This window comes from Lissotriton vulgaris, chromosome 3_1, assembly GCF_964263255.1.
Source record: "Lissotriton vulgaris chromosome 3_1, aLisVul1.2, whole genome shotgun sequence".
Taxonomy (NCBI): Eukaryota; Metazoa; Chordata; class Amphibia; order Caudata; family Salamandridae; genus Lissotriton; species Lissotriton vulgaris.
In genome coordinates this window covers 1,837,753,749-1,837,772,586 of record NC_141689.1, presented here as the reverse complement: position 1 = coordinate 1,837,772,586, position 18,838 = coordinate 1,837,753,749, and the positions used below count along the sequence as shown (strand labels likewise).

The 18,838-nt window shown below is 50.2% G+C and overlaps 1 protein-coding gene across 1 annotated transcript in view; it reads left to right on the top strand.

Moving 5' to 3' along the window:
* Positions 1–18,838, top strand: part of LRBA (LPS responsive beige-like anchor protein) — a 2,444,222-nt gene that overhangs the window by 1,730,902 nt on the left and 694,482 nt on the right. Inside the window, exon 45 of the mRNA XM_086962285.1 lies at positions 7,237–7,377. Coding sequence (XP_086818411.1) covers positions 7,237–7,377 — 141 coding nt within the window. The remainder of the gene's footprint in view (positions 1–7,236; positions 7,378–18,838) is intronic.

Sequence of the window (18,838 nt, the reverse complement as noted above, 5' to 3'; positions counted from 1 at the left end):
GTGGACCAGGTGGTGTCTTCGACGACCAGGATGGAGGCACAAGCTGTCCCACGCAGGCTCTCGCTGTCGGCGGTGTCATCTCCGGATTCGGGTTCAACAGGCCTTGGCAAAGGCAACCCACGCGGTGAGTGGAAACGGCGTCTGGAGTGGACCAGGAGGGTCCGGGGTGCTCCTCTTTTGGAAGGGAGCAAGGGCCAGTCTGGAGCAACCAGACCAGCAGCAAAGTTGTTGGAGTTTGTCGTCTAGGAGGTCACAAGCCAGCCGGCAAGTGACCAGACAACGCGTCGAGCAGCAAACAGGCAGAAGGGCCCCACGCAGATCTCGTGGATGCTGGAGGGCTGATCTTCGATGCAGGAGCTGCTCGGGGTCGGGGCTTCTCAGTCCCCAAAGCACTTGGACGAGGATGCCTCTGAAGTCGTGCTGGAGCGAAGTGCTGTTTCTTCCAAGATGGCCGGTCCTACGTGTCTCGTCGCACCCACGGGTCTCAGCTCGGCTGCAGATGTGGGTTGAGGTCGGAGAGGTCTGGGAATCCGGGTCTCGTCGGGCTCTGAAGTCTGGATCCTGTGCAGGAAGACGACAAAGGGAAGTCGTGGCAGGCGTGCCTTCGGGCCCCACGGACTAGCTAGGGGCCCTGGACCTTCGATGCCGGTGGCTCCGGCCTCGGCACCGCAGGTCCCCCAAGGATCCAGGCCTGGATAGTTACCAGGCGTCCTCATGGTGCCTTCCCTGGCACAGATTCCAGTGACGATACCCCAAACGTCGGTTGTGCCCCCCAAACAACGTCGACCCCAGCCTCACCCTCGACTTGGACACAGCGCTGGACTGACGTCCATACCGGCGCCGGAGGGCACTGTTCTGCTGTTTGTCTGGTGTTCCCTATAGCCCTGACTGGCAGCCAGAGGAGGGCGAGGAGTACCAGAAGGGGTCTGTTAACCCTCTAGCAGACCAGCTTGAGGATCCGGACTTGCAAGAGGAGTTGGGTGATGCCAGTGGTCTGGATGCTTTTTCAGACCTTGGTATGCTTTCTCCCCCTACCGTGGCTACGAAGGAGGGAGCTTCCTATGCTGTGGTATTGCGTAGGGCAGCTGAAACCTTGGGCCTCGGGCTTCGTATGGTGGCTGTCAGGACTAACCTCCTGACTGAGGTGCTTCAGCCGGCAGCAGCTTCTACGGAGCCCGTGCTGCCTTTTAGGGAGGCTCTCATTGACATCCTTCTGGTCTCTTGGTACAGGATGATTGCCAAACGCCACTGCCCCGCCCTGGGTGACCCACTTTTCCTCTCCCAACATCCTATCCCTGAGAACTTGATGGTCCCAGCCTCATCCTGAAAAGGCACATTCCCTACTGCTCCCCCAGATAGGGAATCCAAGAAGTTGGACCATCTTGGGAAGAAGATGTTTTCTTCCACCAGCTTAGGACTGCCAACGGTGAACATCGTATGTCTCTTGGGCCGTTATACACACACGGTGTGGAACAGAGTCGCACCAGTGCTGCCACAGTGCCCGGAGGAGTCCCGGGCCACGCTCACCCGCGCTGTTGCGGAGGGTCGAGATGCAGCGCAGTTCACCATCCGTGTGGGCTGAATACTGCGGAGACTCTGGGCAGGATGGTTTCCACTTCGGTAGCCCTGAGGCGCTGCACCTGGCTAAGAACATCTGGCTTCTCTGGAGATGTCCAATCCACACTTTTGGACTTGCCCTTTGATGGCCGTCACCTGTTTGTTAACAAAGCAGACAACACGCTTGAGTGCTTCAAGGACACTAGTGCCATGGCCACGTCCTTGGGCCTCGCAGCAACTTCTCGTCCATGCAGTCTACCTTTTGCAGCTACGGAAGGGGTGCCCCACCACGTTCCACCCAGAGCCACAGGGGCGCCCAGGCTACCCAGCCTTTGTGTGGCTGGGGACGTGAAACCAATTGACGCGGGTCTGGGGGCCAGCGTGCGGGCCAGTCCACCAATGACCCCCCTGCAGCAGCCTCCAAACCTTCCTAGTCCGGCTTTTCAGGGCCACCAGTTGCCCGTGGGCGGCAGAATCCGCAATTATCTCCCCCACTGGCAATCCATAACATGAGACAGGTGGGTTTTTCAGGCAGTCCGAAGTAGCTACTCCCTCTCCTTCGAGGCTACCCCTCCCTCCATTCCAAAAACACTCCTTCGCATGTCGGAGAATCACTTGGCCCTTCTCCGCCAGGAAGTTATGGCTCTCTTGGCCATGGGAGCTATCGAACGAGTCCCTGTACCAGAAGTAGGTCGTAGTTGTTACTCCCACTTCTGCCTGGTACCCAAGAAGGACAAAGGCTTGAGTCCTATCTAAGTTGTCAGGGACGTCAACCGTTTCCTCCTTAAAGTGAAGTTCAAAATGTTGACCTTGGCTCAGGTCATGTCTGCCCTTTACCCTAGAGACTGGATGGTAGCTTTGGACTTGCAGGATGCTTTTTTCACATCCTAGTCTTACCTGCCCACCGACGTTACCTACTGTTCATGGTGGGCAACATTTTTTAGTTTACCATGCTCCCCTTTGACTTTACCTGCGCCCCTCGGGTGTTTGCGAAAGGGGCGGTGGTCGCAGCTGATCTGCCCCAATCAGGAGTTCCAGTCTTCCCCCTATCTCGATGACAGGCTGTTGAAGGCGGGCTTGCCCCAGGCTGTCATCTCCCACCTCCAGGCTACGGCGGACATCCTGCATTCGCTGGGGTTCACTATCAATATGCGGAAGTCTCACCTGATTCCCTCTCAGAAGCTCCTTTTCATCGAATCAGTTCTGGATACTGCACAGTTTTGGGCTTATCCTCCCGAGGGTCAAGTCAGGGATATTCGGGCTATGATACCGATATTTCAGCCTCTATCCTAGATTTCAGTGAGAATGACTCTGAGGATGCTGGGCCTCATGGCCTCCTGCATCCTGCTGGTAGATCATGCCAGTTGGCATTTGCGAGCTCTGCAGTGGGACCTGAAGTTCCGTTAGGCGCAGTATCAAGGGAATCTTTCCGATGTCGGCAAGATGTCTGAAGGGACTGCGAGTCAGTTGCAGTGGTGGCTCACAAACCAAGAATAGATCAGCGACCAATCTCTCTCTCCCTTCACCATCCATAGTTCACAGTGGTGATGGATGCATCACTCTTGAGATGAGGTGGCCACAAGGGAGAAGCAGAGATCAGAGGTCTCTTGTCTTCGGCAGAGTCCTGGCTCCACATCAGTCTTCTGGAACTTTGGGCGATCTGTCTTGAACTGAAGGCATTCCTTCCTTCTGTCTAAGGAAGAGTAGTGCAGGTGTTCACGGACAACACAACTTGCATGTGGTACTGCAATAAACCGGGTGGGGTGGGGTCATGGACACTGTCAAAAGGCTCTCCGCCTTAGGACATGGCTGAAACATCAGGGCATGTCCCTCGTTCAACACCTGGCAGGTTCCCTGAACCCCAGAATGGACTAACTCAGCCTCCAGTGCATGATGGATCATGAATGGAGTCTTCACTCTGAGGTGGTGCAAGGTCTCTTTCAGCAGTGGGGAGGGCATTGGTTAGATCTACCTGCCACCGAAGAGAAAGTGCAAGATCAGCAGTTCTGCGCGTTGGAGTTTCCAAAGTGGCGCTCGCTCGGCGACACCTTTCGTTGCGAGTGGAATTGCAGCCTCCTTTTCACCTATACCACTTCTAGCAAGAGTGCTGAAGAAGATCAAGCGTGGCCGGGCCCAAGTCATTCTTGTGGCTCCTGACTGGGTGCGAAGAGTCTGGTGCCCCGAGCTCTTGAGCATGGCCATTGATCCTCCAATCGGACTGCTCCTTTGGGAGGATCGTCTGTCACAGCAGCAGAGGACAGGCCTCTACCTGATCCTGTCCAGCCTCCACCTCCTTACTTGGAAATTGAGCAGCAGCAGTTGACAGCTTTCAACCTTCCTCCCGAAGTCTGTAACGTAATCTTGGCAGCCAGGCGACCCTCCACTAAAATGGTATACGCCTTTAGATGGAACAAATGTGTGGCATGGTGCGCAGTAATGGCTGTGGTTTCCCTTTCTGCCCCTCTTCCTGAGGTTCTCCTCTTCATTCTTTCTTTGGCCCAGCAGGGTTCTGCTCTGGGCTCCCTTAAAGGCAATCTTTCTGCCATTTCGGTCTTTCTTCACCTTCCTAATCAGCCTTCTCTTTTCAAGTCCCCTATTGTTAACAGATTTCTGAAGAGCATTCCTCATCTCTTTCCTCCTCCTCTTCCTTTCGTAATGCCCCAGTGGGACTTGAATCTTGTTCTCACTTATCTTATGTGTGTTCCCTTTGAGCCACTACTTAATTATCCTCTTCGTCTTCTTACTTTGAAAACTCCTTGCTTGCCATCACTTCTCCTCGCAGGTTGAGTGAGCTTCAGACTCTTTCTTCCAAACCTCCTGTTCTTGCTGTTCATCCAGACAAAGTGGTCCTTCGTACTAGGCCTTCTTTCCTGCCCAAAGTGGTTACCTCTTTCAACATAGGCCAGACCATCACATTGCCCACCTTCTTCCAGCCTCCACACCCTTCCAAAGAGGAGGAGAGACTCCACCGTTTGGACCCAAAACATGCGCTTTCCTTCTACTTTGACCGCACTAAAGATTTCCCGGTGGACGATCAACTCTTCATGGGTTATGTGGGCACCAAGAAAGGCTGAGCAGTGCACAAACGTACCATCTCTCGACGGGTTATCTTATCCATTAAGATCTGCTATTCTTTGGCAAAAAATGAACCTCCGGTAGGACTACGTGCCCACTCTACTAAGGCGACGTTAGCCTCTACTGCCCTGGGTTCCGTTGGTTGACATCTGCCAGGCGGCCACATGGGAATCCTTGCACACATTCACAAAGCATTACTGCCTGGACAGCCAAGACCGGAGAGACAACTTTTTCATCTGTTCTGTTGTACAGGACTTCCTGGTGTCAACTTAGTCTGCAGACCCATCACTGGGGTTTGCATTGCTGGGGTATTTATTTCTAAGGTTAGGAATCTATCACTATGGTCTGTTTCAAATGTATCTGGAGGAAACATATTTAGTTATAGATTCCTTACTGCCGCACTAGGGATGGGGACTCCCTTTCAGGGTCCTATTTGTGTGCACCAGTGGTCAGTGTCTTGCATGGCTCTGTGCTTCTGGCGTGGAAAGTAGTGTCAGAACTGACGTCAGCATGCAGGGGCGGCATCTAAGTAGACACCATGACGTCATCCCGTCGACCACGATAACAAACGCAGTGTCGAGCGATGCCACCTGACTACGCGCAGGGGTACTGCTATGAAACAATTTCTCCGGACCCAGTCTGACGCCTGATGGTAATCCGAAGGTAAGGAATCTATTATTACATAGGTCTCCTACAGATACATCGTTACCTAAGGTAAGTAACTTGTTCTTCACTGCCCCATTGAAAGACTAATTATTTGTTATCAGTGATCTTTGTATAAGTAGAAACATTCAGTGGGAATATATGAAAACATGTTTGCAACTATTATTTATTATAAAAAAAATGTTCATGGAAAGATTAAGAAATAAACATTATATGCACATTTCGAGTTTGTAGTCCATTCAGCTTGTCAGTCAGTGTTACTTTAGCCATTTGAGGACTAATAGGAGTAAATATGGTTGACTTGTTAAAAAATGTAATTCAGGAAAGCGAGTTGTTTTTCATTAAAGCGCATACGTTAATTTCTACACATCATTAAAACTATTTTACTTTCTCATTACTTTTAAAACACCCCTACCGGTCTGAGAGGCTAGGTTTGGAGCTGTGGAAGAAAGAGAAGCACCAGAAAGAGAAAAACTCCAGGTGGACGCTAGTGTCTCCTGGGCTATGTCAAAGATGACTGGATATGAGTGCTAGAGTCCTTAATGGATTATTTAAACTGCCTATGAGTAATTGGGAGAAATGGGGTATCTATAACTCAGTCATTATAAAAGGGGTACTCTATAGGTTTGAGGATTTGTAAGCAAGCTGCGCCTACTTGCTTCTTAACAAATAAGGGACTTGGGATGCCTGATAGATTTTCAACAAAGAAGCCCCTCTCCTTCACATTCACAAATATATCTCCTGTATATGTTGTTGATAGATTGCTCCTAATTTTTTTTTAAAGTAACCTACCTACATCAAGTCCCTTCACTTTTTTTTTAGTAACCTTACCTACATCAAGTCCCCTCACTTTTTTTTTAGTAACCTTACCTACATCAAGTCCCTTCACTTACTAGAATAAAATTACTAGGTTGAGCAGTCCTTTTTTCTGGTAGAAAGTGCCCAAAAAATTAGGTTATGTAGAATGGGGCCCCTGACGGATACAATCGGAGTCTGGCTTGGAGAAGGAAAGAAAGTCTCAACACTGCGCCACAGTACACCCTCACCACTCTCGCAAGTTACAGGGTTTCTGTGGTGATATAGAATCAAAATGTGAAGCACTCTGCCCAAGGAGATAAGACCACAAAGGGGGCAAATAAAACATTTTTTAATACAAAGATGCATGAAGAGGAAGAAGGTTTAACATAAAAAGTATAAATGGAAACGTCTAGATAGAAGGATGCAAGGAAAGGGGTTTCTTGAAGAAAACGGGTAGAATAATGGAAAAGAAGAGATTGAACAAACCCGCACCGAGTACGTGTCTGTTGCCAGGAGCAGTAATAAGAAACGGCGTTTGCTGTTGGATGGGGTGTTTTATAATAGCAGTGACGACATACCGTTATGTCATCATTTCTTGTTTCTGCTGTCAATATCAGCTTAAAGCGATAGTGCATATTGTACCGCCTCGTTGTGTTGTGATAAAACTGCTTAGCTGCTACACAGCAAAGACGTTGTTGACTATTTTATACAAGTGAATGTTTACTGGCCAGTTTGTTGGTGTAAAAGTGGAGGTCAGGAGAGTTATGCACCGGTCCAGCAGTCCAGCAGGAGCTAGTATAAATCTTGCAGTGCTTGATTACTGGCGCATGCTGACATGCACAGACGTTAAGTTAACTCCGTGTTTGTTTTAAATGTAAATCTAGAAGTGATACAGCTTCATTGCGCAAAAAGGATCCTTTACTCAATCGTCTGCCATAGTTTCTGGAGCCTTTAGGTTGATGTATTCTTGGACGTCAAATTGATTTCAGTGGGCTGTAACCAAGTGTGACCTTATCCACCTAGACGTAGGCCTCAGATCCGGATGTCCATCACGTTATATTGTATGGCAGTGGGTTTAGTTGCAGAAAATGGCATGAATACTTGATATATGTTTCATGCATTGCTTGTCATATTTTTCCTCAGCCTGTTGGAGCTTTAAACCCAAAGAGAGCAGCCTTCTTTGCAGAGCGGTACGAAACGTGGGAGGACGACCAAGTGCCAAAGTTTCATTATGGCACTCATTACTCAACTGCAAGTTTTGTGCTTGCCTGGCTGTTAAGACTTGTAAGTCCAAATTCATTGAACATGTTTTTGCATAAATATAATCATTTGTAATTGTGTCTCTTTAAAATGTTTACGTTTTTTTCAGAAATGCAGTAATATTTTTCTTTATTTCTTTTTATTGAACAATAGTGTCGACATTTGTTTAAACACAAATGTAAGAGATGATGCCAAAATCAAATATCCATACATAGACCGTTTCATCATATACTACATACCATGAGTGTTGATTTACCACATCTAAGGCGTCACAGGTTCTTCAAGAGAAGTGGGTACATGTTGGCATATAAATATTGCCACTATATGCATTCCATTTGCTCCATATAGAAGACCATTTTCGAGGGCACCCACGTGCTACGTATACAGTTCTTTCTGTAGTCATACACCAGTCCATATCGTCTCTCCAGACCTCCACCCTGGGCGATACCCGGAACCCCACAGTTGAGCTATGTTTCATTTGGCTACCATCAGACCCTGAGTGACCCATATTTTGTCCTTATTGTTTAAGTTGGTGGGTTCCCACACATTTAGGTGACATCTTTTGGCTTCGAGTCCAATACGTAACCCAAGGACCTCACCAATGCAATAATGGACTCCCTTCCAGTAACTCTGAATATGCACACATTACCACATATTATGCATGAATGAACCTGCAAGGCCCCACTGCCTTTTGCACAGTCCCTCCTCTGCTTTACCCATTCTGATGAGCTGAGGCCCGTGATATATACTTTGTGAAGGATCTTGAGTTGTACCAGCCGCAATCTGGAAGAGACTGCAATCTCATGGGGAAAGGTCACTGCTTCCTGCCATTCCTCATCATCGAGCTCCAGCCCGTCACTCTCCCAGAGGTCTCGGACCAGTTTGAGGAGATCCAGGGTGTTGTTAACCAACTTGTTATAAGTCAGGGATATTGCTTTCATTGGTAAATAGTCCTCAATCAGTCTGTCCTCCAACGGCGAGGACTCTGGGGGGGAGTCACCCTTTGGAAGACATGTTAGCTCATGCTTCACCTGTAAGTACCGAAAATGTTCTGTAACGGCCAGCTCGTGTTCCTGTTGCAAATATGTAAACATGATGACCTCACCCTTTTTGCACAGGTCTCCAATCTTTATGATCCTGATCAGATCCCACTTGTCACACCCCTTCGTGGTCCTCAGGGTACCCAATTGTTCCGAGTCCCACAGAGGAGTAGCCTGAGTGAGTTTCTGGTCCCACCCCAAGCTTCGATTGGCAGCATGCCATATCTGTACAGAGTGTTTGGTTGGTCCCGTGAGGGGCCATTTTTGGGGCCTGGCATACAAGGCCGTATTATAAGTACCACCTGGCAGTAGCCGTTTGCCCATTCTATAACCTGGGTCATCCCAGCTGCGGTATGTACAATGATCAATTGTAGTCAGATGAGCCGCCCAATAGTATTTTTTAATATCGCGATCCCTCTATCATACCAACTCAGAGTTCGTTTTTGCAAAGCTATGCGGGGTCGTCCATCCCAGAGCAACTCCATCTGGAGTCCTTCAATATCTTTAAAATACCACGCCGGGACTGGATCTGGGAAATTTTGGAGCACATAGAGGAACCGTGGTAGCCACATCATTTTGAACAGCGCTGCTCAGCCCAACAAGGAGAGTGGGGAGCGCCTTCCATCTGGCCAGATCCCGCTTCAGTCTCTGCTGGGGCGGACGTGATTTAAATACCCAGGTATTGGAAGCCCTCCCTTACCACTTGAACAGGACATCCCCAAGGCTGAGCGGGGAGCTCTCAACTGAGGACATAGAGCACAGACTTACTCCAGTTGATTGTATACCCTGAATATTTACCGAAGTTTGTGAATATGTTACGCACTCTATGCAGCGATGCCTTTTGGGACGCAAGGTGCAACAGGATATTATTTGCATAGAGAGATATGCGATCTTCCCATGTGTGAGACCACTTCCGTCTGCGGATTATTGGATCTCTGTGGATCCATGCTGCCAACGGCTCCAGCATGAGAGCAAAGGGGGCAATGGACAGCCCTGGCGAGTACCACGGGCCAACTCAAACACCACTGACTTTTTGTTGTGGACTACAACTTGTGCCAAGGGCTCTGTGTTTAGGAGACGTATCCAACCAATAAAGTTTGGTCCAAATCCCATCTTTGCCAAAATTGCAAACAAGTATGGCCACTCAATGGTGTTGAATGCCATTGTGGCGTCTAACGAGACCACCACCACGGTTTCCTGGATCGTGCCCTGTCGTCCCAGAACCCCATGCAATCTCTAAGTTTAGTGCGGTGTTTCGTTGAGGCATAAAGCCTGATTGGTCAGGATGTACCAAAGCATTTATCACTTGGGTCAGGCGAGTCACCAGTAGTTTAGCTAGTATTTTATGCTCTGTGTTTAGTAAAGAAATAGTCCTTTATGATGCACATCTGTGTCTGTGTTTACCCTCTGTGTGGATTGTAACCAATGTTACTCTTTGGTCGTGCGGAAGCATTCTGATCTCTCGGCTCTCCTTAAGCATGGCCCGCAGGTGTGGGGCAACTGCATCTGGCTTCAACTTATACAACTCAATGGGTAGGCCGTTAGGGCCGAGGGCCTTGCCCGACTGCAGGTTTCTAATTGCCTGGGCAATTTCGTCATTGGTAAAGTCACTATGTAGCTCATCTTTTTCACCTGTGGATAGTGTGGGGAGCTGAATATCGGCGAGGAGAGCTAGGGGGGAGTCCTCCGTTAGTGTGGAGCTCGTCTGGTAGATAGAGGGATAGTGCTCAGCATACTCACTGGCTATTTCTTGAGGATCCGTTACTGTCCCTCCCAACTCTTCTGATAATTCAGGTACCAGTCTACTCGACATCTCATTCTTTTCTAACCATGCCTGCAGCTTACCAACTTTGTCTGCCAAGTCATACAGTGGCCCATCCTTGTCTCTGCCTAACTTCTTGGCCATGTCTGTGGCTATATATTTGTACTCTTCTCTTTCAAGTTTTAGAGCATGTAGTCTCTTGTGAGTCACCGCTCCCTCTTTCTCCTCCTCAAGCAGGAGGATCTCATTCTGCAAACAAACTCAATCTTTCTAGTTTTCTTTTCGCACACCTGCAATCAGCGAAAGCTCCTGCCCCATTATTACTGTTTTGAAGGCTTCCCACAAGGTCTGGGCTGATCGCACTGAGTCTTTATTTTCCATTAAATAATTATCAATAGCTTGAAACAGTGCATTTTTGACTGGGTTTCGAAGGTACCAGGGTTTCGAAGGTACCAGGGATTGATTAGTGCTATTCTTCCCACCCTTGCCTCCCCAAGGATTAGCTCCATCTATAAGGGGGATTGGTCGGAGATACCCCGCACCATGTGTTTAATTTCCTGAATGTTACCTATTTGGGCTGCTGGAACAAGGAGATAATTGATACAGGATAGACTATTATGTGCGTCTGAGTGGAAGGTGTGTTGGATGCTTTCAGGGTGGTGCACTCTCCAAGCGTCTGCAAACCCAGTGCTTCTAGGAAGTCCGAGAGCCATCTGTGTGATGGGCCTATAGCACGCTGGTGATGGCGGTCAAAGAAGCCCGATACCACTGCGTGAAGGTCTCCACCCATGACTAGGTAGCCTTCCGGGAGGGACAGCCTAGGTCTTTAAAGGCCCTGTAGTCCCATGGGACATATACAGCCAGTAGTGAGAGTGGTTTCCCCTCCCACTGCCCGGAGACCGCTACATATCTGCCCATCTCGTCAGCCCAGTATTGTTGTATGGATAATGAAAAATACTTTTTAATCATGATTCCCACCCCACTAGAACCCGTGGTGAAACCAGAGTGTGCGACTAGTCTGTAGCCCCATCGATTCATTGCTTTGCATGAGTTGCCCACCAGGTGTGATTCCTGAAGGAGTACGACATCCAGTGCATGTCGTTTGATATATTGCAAAACAATGCTACGTTTCACCTTGTCCCCCAGCCCGTTGACATTCCAACTTAGGAACCTAAAGCTTTTGTACCAGTGTGTGTGTTCATTAATGTGGCTGTAAACATCGCATCCACTCTCTTGTCAGCTAGTAGTAGAAGTCGCCCTCCCTGAAAAGAACTGAATTAACCCGATCTCAACCAAACTACCCCCTCCCTGCTCACCTTCACTACGGGCCTAAAACTGCCCAAAGCCCCGCCACCCCGACCCATCCCCGATCGGTGTTGCTCTGTAGATTTCGTAGGTGGGCCAAGCAATAACAAATAGGAAACGCATGAATAGTACCACTTTTAACCAAACCATTAATTGCCCTTTGGGTTCAGTAGATCGCTGCGAGTTCTTGTAGTCTATGCAATTGGGTGCACGGAGCGAGACCATTTTGCCTTACGTCTCTCGGACAGTTCTGACTGTTGACGAGCTCAAAACCACCCCTCAGCGAGCATTGTGTTCTCTTGCCCCTCTCCAGCCAGTCCGCCGCCGCTTCGGGGTGATCAAAGAACCAGGCTTGCCCTCCGCCTCTACACAAAGCTGGCCTCGGAATAGCATGGCATACTTGATCCTTTTGTCCCGGAGTTTTTTCTTTACCTCAAGGAATGATCAACGCTGTTTTTGAACATTTATGGTAAAGTCAGGAAAGAAAGAGATCTCTGAGTTTTCAAATCTGAGTGGGAGGGCCACTCTAGCGGTCTGCAATATAACATCTCTGTCTCTGAAGTTTAAAAACGTAGCCAACAGCGGGCGTGGAGCTGCCCCAGGTTTCGGCCGACCTCCAGGGATTCTATGCGCTCTTTTCACCACCAAGAACTTTGACAAACCCTTAGGTTGAAGGTGATTGAGTCAGACCCCCCAGGATATAGCGGCATGGATTAGCAAATTTAGCGGCACAAAAATGGAAATTCTGATAGATACATCTGCCGTGTGGATTCCTCACCTTGTGAATATCCCCCTTGCGTCAGCAACGTTCGGAAATTTTCTTCGTAGAGACTTAAAGAGAGAAGGCTGATCCGGCAAACAAAGAAACGCCGATAAGGCCGAAAGATAGCCCTTGACCGTGGACACAGCCAAACCTTGCCGCGCCAGATAAAGGGCAAACTGTAAAATATTAGACAAATGAGCCCTCAAAGGGTCAATATCCCTCTCCCTGCACCAAGAAACAAATTTTGTCCACCTATAGGAGTAAATGGACTTAGTGGTGTCACGCCTGGCAGAGAGAATGACATCCACCACCTCGTGCGGGAGAGAAAAAGAACTCAAGTTGCCCCGTTCAATCTCCAGGCATGAAGGTGTAATGTCTGGAGGTGGGGGTGTAGAACCTGCCCCTCCAACTGAGAGAGGAGGTCTGCCCTGTGAGGGAGACGGAGCGGCTGGTGAGAGGATAGGTGGAGTAGGTCCGAATACCACACCCTTCTCGGCCAATCCGGGGCGACCAAAATGACTTGGGCCCGGTCTTGACGAATCTTCCTCAGAACCCGAGGAATCAAAGGTATGGGGGGAAACGCGTAAAGGAGTCGATCTCCCCAACTCAACTGAAACGCGTCCCCCAAAGCTCCTTGCATCGGATACTGGAGACTGCAGAATGAAGGGCAGTGAGCATTCTCGCGAGTGGCGAAAAGATCCACCCGAGGAGTCCCCCACATCCGAAAGATGTTGAGAACAACCTCCGGGTGAAGCCTCCACTCGTGGTCGGCAGAAAACTGCCGACTGAGACTGTCCGCACGCACGTTCAGAACCCCGGCCAGATGATTTGCCACCAGACAAATCTGATGGTCCTGAACCCAGGACCAGAGACGCAGAGCCTCTCTGCAGAGACACTGCGACCCTACTCCTCCCTGCTTGTTGATGTACCACATCGCAGTCGTGTTGTCCGTTAGGACCTGGACCGAACGACCGCGAAGGGAAGGGAGGAAGGCCTTGAGCGCCAAACGTATCGCCCTCAATTCCAGAAGGTTGATGTGAAACAACCTTTCTTCCGGAGACCAAAGACCCTTGATCTCCAGGTCTCCCAGATGAGCACCCCACCCGAGAGTGGATGCATCCGATATCACTGTGGCCACTGATGGAGGTAGCTGAAAAGGCTTTCCCTGTGACAGATTGCCTTCCACGCCCCACCAGGACAGGTCCGCTGCAGTTTCTCTGGAGATCCTCACAGACTCCCTGAGATCTCCGTTGTGCTGATACCACTGCCTGCGGAGGCACCACTGGAGCGCCCTCATGTGCCAGCGTGCATGACTGACCAACAGAATGCAAGAAGCCATCAGACCGAGCAGACGAAGGACCTTCAGGACTGGAACGACCGCTCCAGGGTAAAACAAAGGAATCATTTCCTGTATGTCGCGAATCCTTTGAGGTGGAGGGAATGCACGACATACAGACGTGTCCAGTACTGCACCTATGAACAGGTTGCGCTGGGAGGGCACCAGGTGAGATTTGGGTACGTTTATCGAAAAACCCAACCTGTGTAACAACTGAGTTGTCTCCTGCAGATGATGGAGCACCATCTCCGGCGACTCTGCTTTGATCAGCCAGTCGTCTAGATAAGGGAATACAGGAATCCCTGACCTCCTGAGATGCGCCGCCACCACTGCCATCACCTTGGTGAAAACTCGAGGCGCAGTAGTAAGTCCAAACGGGAGGACCGCAAACTGATAGTGCTGCGACCCCACCGTAAAACGGAGATACTTCCTGTGCGTCTTCAGGATTGGGATGTGAAAATACGCATCCTGCAAGTCGATCGACACCATCCAGTCTTCTTCCATCAGCGCCAGAAGAACCTGAGCAAGGGTGAGCATTTTGAACTTCTCCTGTTTGAGATAGAGGTTCAAAATCCTGAGATCCAGGATAGGCCGAAGCCTGCCATCCTTCTTGGGAATCAAGAAATACCGGGAGTAGCACCCTTGACCCCTCTCCTGCTCTGGAACCACCTCTATCGCTCCCTTTCGAAACAGAGCCAGGACTTCCTCCTGCAGGAGAAGCAGGTGGTCCTCCGAGCAATAACCTTGGCAAGGAGGGTAATTGGGAGGGAACTCCTGAAAAGGAAGTGCATACCCATTCTCTACGAGATTGAGAACCCAAAGATCTGATGTAACCGATTCCCAATCTCGTAGAAAGTGAGTAAGCCGACCCCCTACTGGCCCTACATGATCCAGAATGGTGGATCTAGGGCTGCTTTGCTGATGCGGGTGGGGGTGGGGGTTGGGCATTATTGGAGGAAGTGGAGGAAGAGGAGACTTGACGTCCACGACCACGACCCCTCTGTCTACCTCTATAGGACTTGTATAGAGGGTTCTGCTGCTGCTGCTGTTGTTGGCCCTGCTTGAAGGGACGAAAGGAAGATTTTCCAAAACCCTTGAATTTTCTGGCTGCAGACCCTCTCATCTGCAGACCCAACGATCTCGCAGTGGCACGGCTGTCTTTAAACCTTTCCAAGGCCACATCTGCCTTCTTACCAAAAAGGCCAGATCCTTCAAAGGGTAAGTCCAACAAAGTAGATTGTACATCCGCTGAGAAGTCAGATGACTTTAACCATGCGGCTCTCCTAGTTGCAATGGATGAGCCCATAATTCTGGCAACTGAATCCACAGTGTCCATGCCGCTTTGGATGACCATGCGGGCCGCAGCCTGAGTGTCAGAGATGACTTCATTAAAGTTCTTTCTATCCTCCTCAGGAAGTTTTGGTGACAGCTGCTTCACTGAGTCCATCAGCGCGTGCACATATCTACCCAGAAGGCAAGTGGCATTTGACGACTTTAGAGCCATGCTCCCAGAAGAGAAAGTCTTCTTCGCAGCCTGATCCACTTTTTTAGACTCTTTGTCAGCAGGCACTTGAGGGAAGGAGCCTGCCGCCCTATTAGAAGAAGCCGCCTGAACCACAAGACTTTCCGGAGACGGATGCGTTGAAAGAAATGCAGGGTCATCAGGAGCCACCCTATAGCGCCTTGCAATAACCCTTGAGACTGCAGGAGCAGACAACGGCCTCTTCCAAATTTCCCTAATTGGATCTGACAAGGCATCAGTAAACGGCAAAGTTGGCTCCACAATAGAGGATGGAGAATGCAGGACTTCCGTGAGAATGTTGGGCTTGTACTCCACCATAGGCAGCTTTAAGTTAAGAAGCTCAGCAGCCTTCCTAATAACCACGTGATAAGGAGCCACGTCCCTTGATGGTGCATCAGAAGTCGAAGGCAGACCCCACTCGGGAGAGAGTTCCAGACCACTAGCATCCCGAAGCTCTTCGAAGTCATCACCATGATCAGGAAGCTCGCCTTCCTCCACATCTGAACTCTCATCATCCTTTTGCTCGAGGAGACGCTGAGCTCTTCGCCTCGACCACTCCATTCGAATCGAAGTCGACGGATCCGGTAACGACTCCGACGGAGCCGGTTCCGACGTCGCTCGAGGAACCGAAGCAGAAGGACGAGAGTCAAGAACAGGAGTGGCACCTCGATCTCGACTGCGAGGTCGATCCGGAGTCGGCGAAGCCGCACGCGGAGTCGTGGACCTCGGTGGAGCCGTACCGAGCCAAGGTGAAATAGGCGCCGGCATGAAAGGCATAAATGGAGCAGGGGCATACGACTGAGGAATACCCAGGTTGTACGATAACGGACCCATGGGGCCACCAGGCGCTCCAGCGGGGTACATCGCCCTAGAATACACTCCAAACATCGCATTGAGAAAATGCGAGGGATCCTGCCCAGGACCAGGGAAGGAAGGGTACGGACCTACCGGATGTTGCAATGGAGGCCGACCCGACACATCCTCACCCTGACCTTCTGGATTCACAGGAGTCTCCGCCGAAGCCGGTTCTTGGGTCACCTCCTCTTCTTCATGCTCCGAGGAAACCGGCTCCGGGTCCGGCTCCGGCTCCGGCGCCGGAGAACCCACTCTTGACAAAGCAGGTGAAGGAGAGACAAAGTCCTTACGGTGCTTGTGAGACTTTCTCTTCGAGTCAGAGGAATCCTTCCCCGAATGATGTCTCGAGCTGTGCTTCCTCCTCTTATGTTTTCTCCTCGAAGAGCTCGAAGCATGCCCGGAAGCCGACTTAGATCTAGACCTAGATCTTTCCCTGGACTTCGACTTCGCCTTGGACCTCGAGTCGTCACCAGACCTCGAACCTGCTCTGGACCTCGACGCCGATCTCGACCTCGACCGAGACCTCTGCTTCGACTTCGATCTCCGTGACGTAGATCTCGAAAGCCGCCCAGAGTCCTTTTTCACCTTCGCCAAGAGCAACTTTGCTTCACGCTCCCGAAGCGCCTTCGGATTCATCTTGAAACAGGACTCGCAGTTCTTGACGTCGTGGCCTGATCCAAGACACCACAAACAATCCTTATGCGGGTCCGTGATAGACATCATGCGGACACAAGACCTACATGGCTTAAAGCCTGTTTTCCTCGACGACATCTCCAGAGAGGAACAAAGTCGCAAGAGAGAAAACAGTGACAAATATTAGTTAGAAAGATACAGTTAGCGTCGGAGACGCGGAAAAAAGGGAACTGACGTCATCACGCCGGCGTGGGCCTATTATGGGGTCGGTGACGTCAGACGGAGTCGCGCGCGATGCCGTGCTCCTGTGACGTCGCCCACGACGGCGTGCTACGAAGAAAATTTCCGAACGTTGCTGACGCAAGGGGGATATTCACAAGGTGAGGAATCCACAGGCAGATATAGTATCTACCAGAAAAAGCGTTACCGAAGGTAAGTAACTTGTTCTTTAGCGGCACAAATATGTAAATTTAGCGTCAATTTTGAGGCATTTTATTTGGCCCTAGACCTTGATAAAGCGGCCTCCAGTGACCCCATCCGTCACCCACCCTTCCTTACACTCTTTCTGCCTCCCAATTCTCCCTCACTTAGTTGTGTTTTGCCGCTTTTAGCTCCTCTATCTTCCTTCCTGTTTCACTCTTTCCACTGTCCCATTCAGCTTTCTGTTTCTCATGCCCCCTCCTTTCTGTGCCTCATTCACTCATCTTCTCTCTCACACACACACACACACATCTTTCTCTCCTTATCGATATCTCTCTCAGCACAGTCTCTTCTCCCCCGTCCCCCTCTCTTTCCATCTTCGGATCTCTCTAGCACCCTGCCTCTAGTTCTCTCTTGTCGCCGTCTCTCCCTTCCTCGCCCTCTCTTCTCTCTCTAACTCTCATACTTTTATTCTTCCAGAAACTGTCTTTCTTCCCCTTCCTCTATCGTCCTCTTTCTCGCGCACTCACCCTCCCTCTTTCTCTCCTGCTCACTCCTCTCTACTTTTCTCCACCTTTCACTTTCATTCGCCCAGTTTCTCTCACCCCCTACTACCCTTTCCTTCTTTCCCACCTTTATGGCTTCTTTGCTCACTCCCCCTCTCTTTCACCCCTTCTTTCTCGTCTCACCTGCCCCATGCCCTGAGTTTTCATTCTTGCTCCCCCTCTTTACCTTTGCGCTCCACCTTTCACCTTTATCCTCCCATTTTCTTTCACCCCTACCCTTTCCTTCTAAACCCACCACTCTCCCTTGCTTTCACCCCTTTCCTCTCCTCACACATGTGCCCCCAGCCACCCTCCCTTGCTTTCACCCCTTTCCTCTCCTCACACACGTGCCTCCACCCCCTCTTTCTCTCTCCCTCCGGTCTGTGGTCCTCCGTGCAGGAAGCTGATGGTAACTGCCGCTCGCATCCTCTGGAGAGAAACCCCGGGGTTTCGCAGAACTAGAGCACGAAAAAAGAAAAGCCCGAAATAAACCAGCTCTAGAAATTAACCGGAGGAGGAGGGGGGCGCTTCTCCCCAAATGAAGGGCAGAAACCATCAGCACGCGAGGGGGCCTGGCTGCCCCCTGCCTCCTTGCCCTGTTTGTACGTCTGAGGTATGTTTGTGCCGAGGCTCACACAGCGTGAAACTCGATGAGCTGCGTCATTCTTTTTAGAAAACAAAGTGGGCTGGGCAATGCCAACAGGAAGTTATTGGCTGTTAGCCACGACTGGCCCACTGCCACTGGATAGGGCAACAGTAGGCACAGGCTGCTATAGGCTGTCTTCCATTGGCTAGACCATATAATTATTTATGAGTTATGTAGCACATACTCTACACAGAGGTGTCAGTCAGAGCGCTTTACAAAAAAGGGAAGTAACTTACATAAGAAACTCCAATTAACATGGGAGAGGTGATACAAAGTAATACTACAGTAATTCATACAAGTTACATGTTCAGCAAAAAAAAACTAGTGTAGGCAACGGCGTGCTGCTGCAGTACCTGGCTACTCTTGGGAGTAATTTGGTGGTCCCTGAGGGTGTCCCAGCCGTGGTGGCCGGCCGCTGGGCAGCGTCCTCCCTCTGCTCTTCCATTAAGCAGACCCCCCAGGATATAGAGGCTTTTGTAAAAATGCAGAGCGATTTCTACAAAAGTGCCGATTTCGCGGGCACTTTGGTAAAAATCGCGGCATTTTTACAAAAGTGCCGATTTCGCGGCAAACCGCGAAATCGCGATATCCTGGAGGGTCTGTTGATTATGAGGTCCTCTACAAATAGATCAGCCGCAGGGCCCTCCGCTTTCTCAGG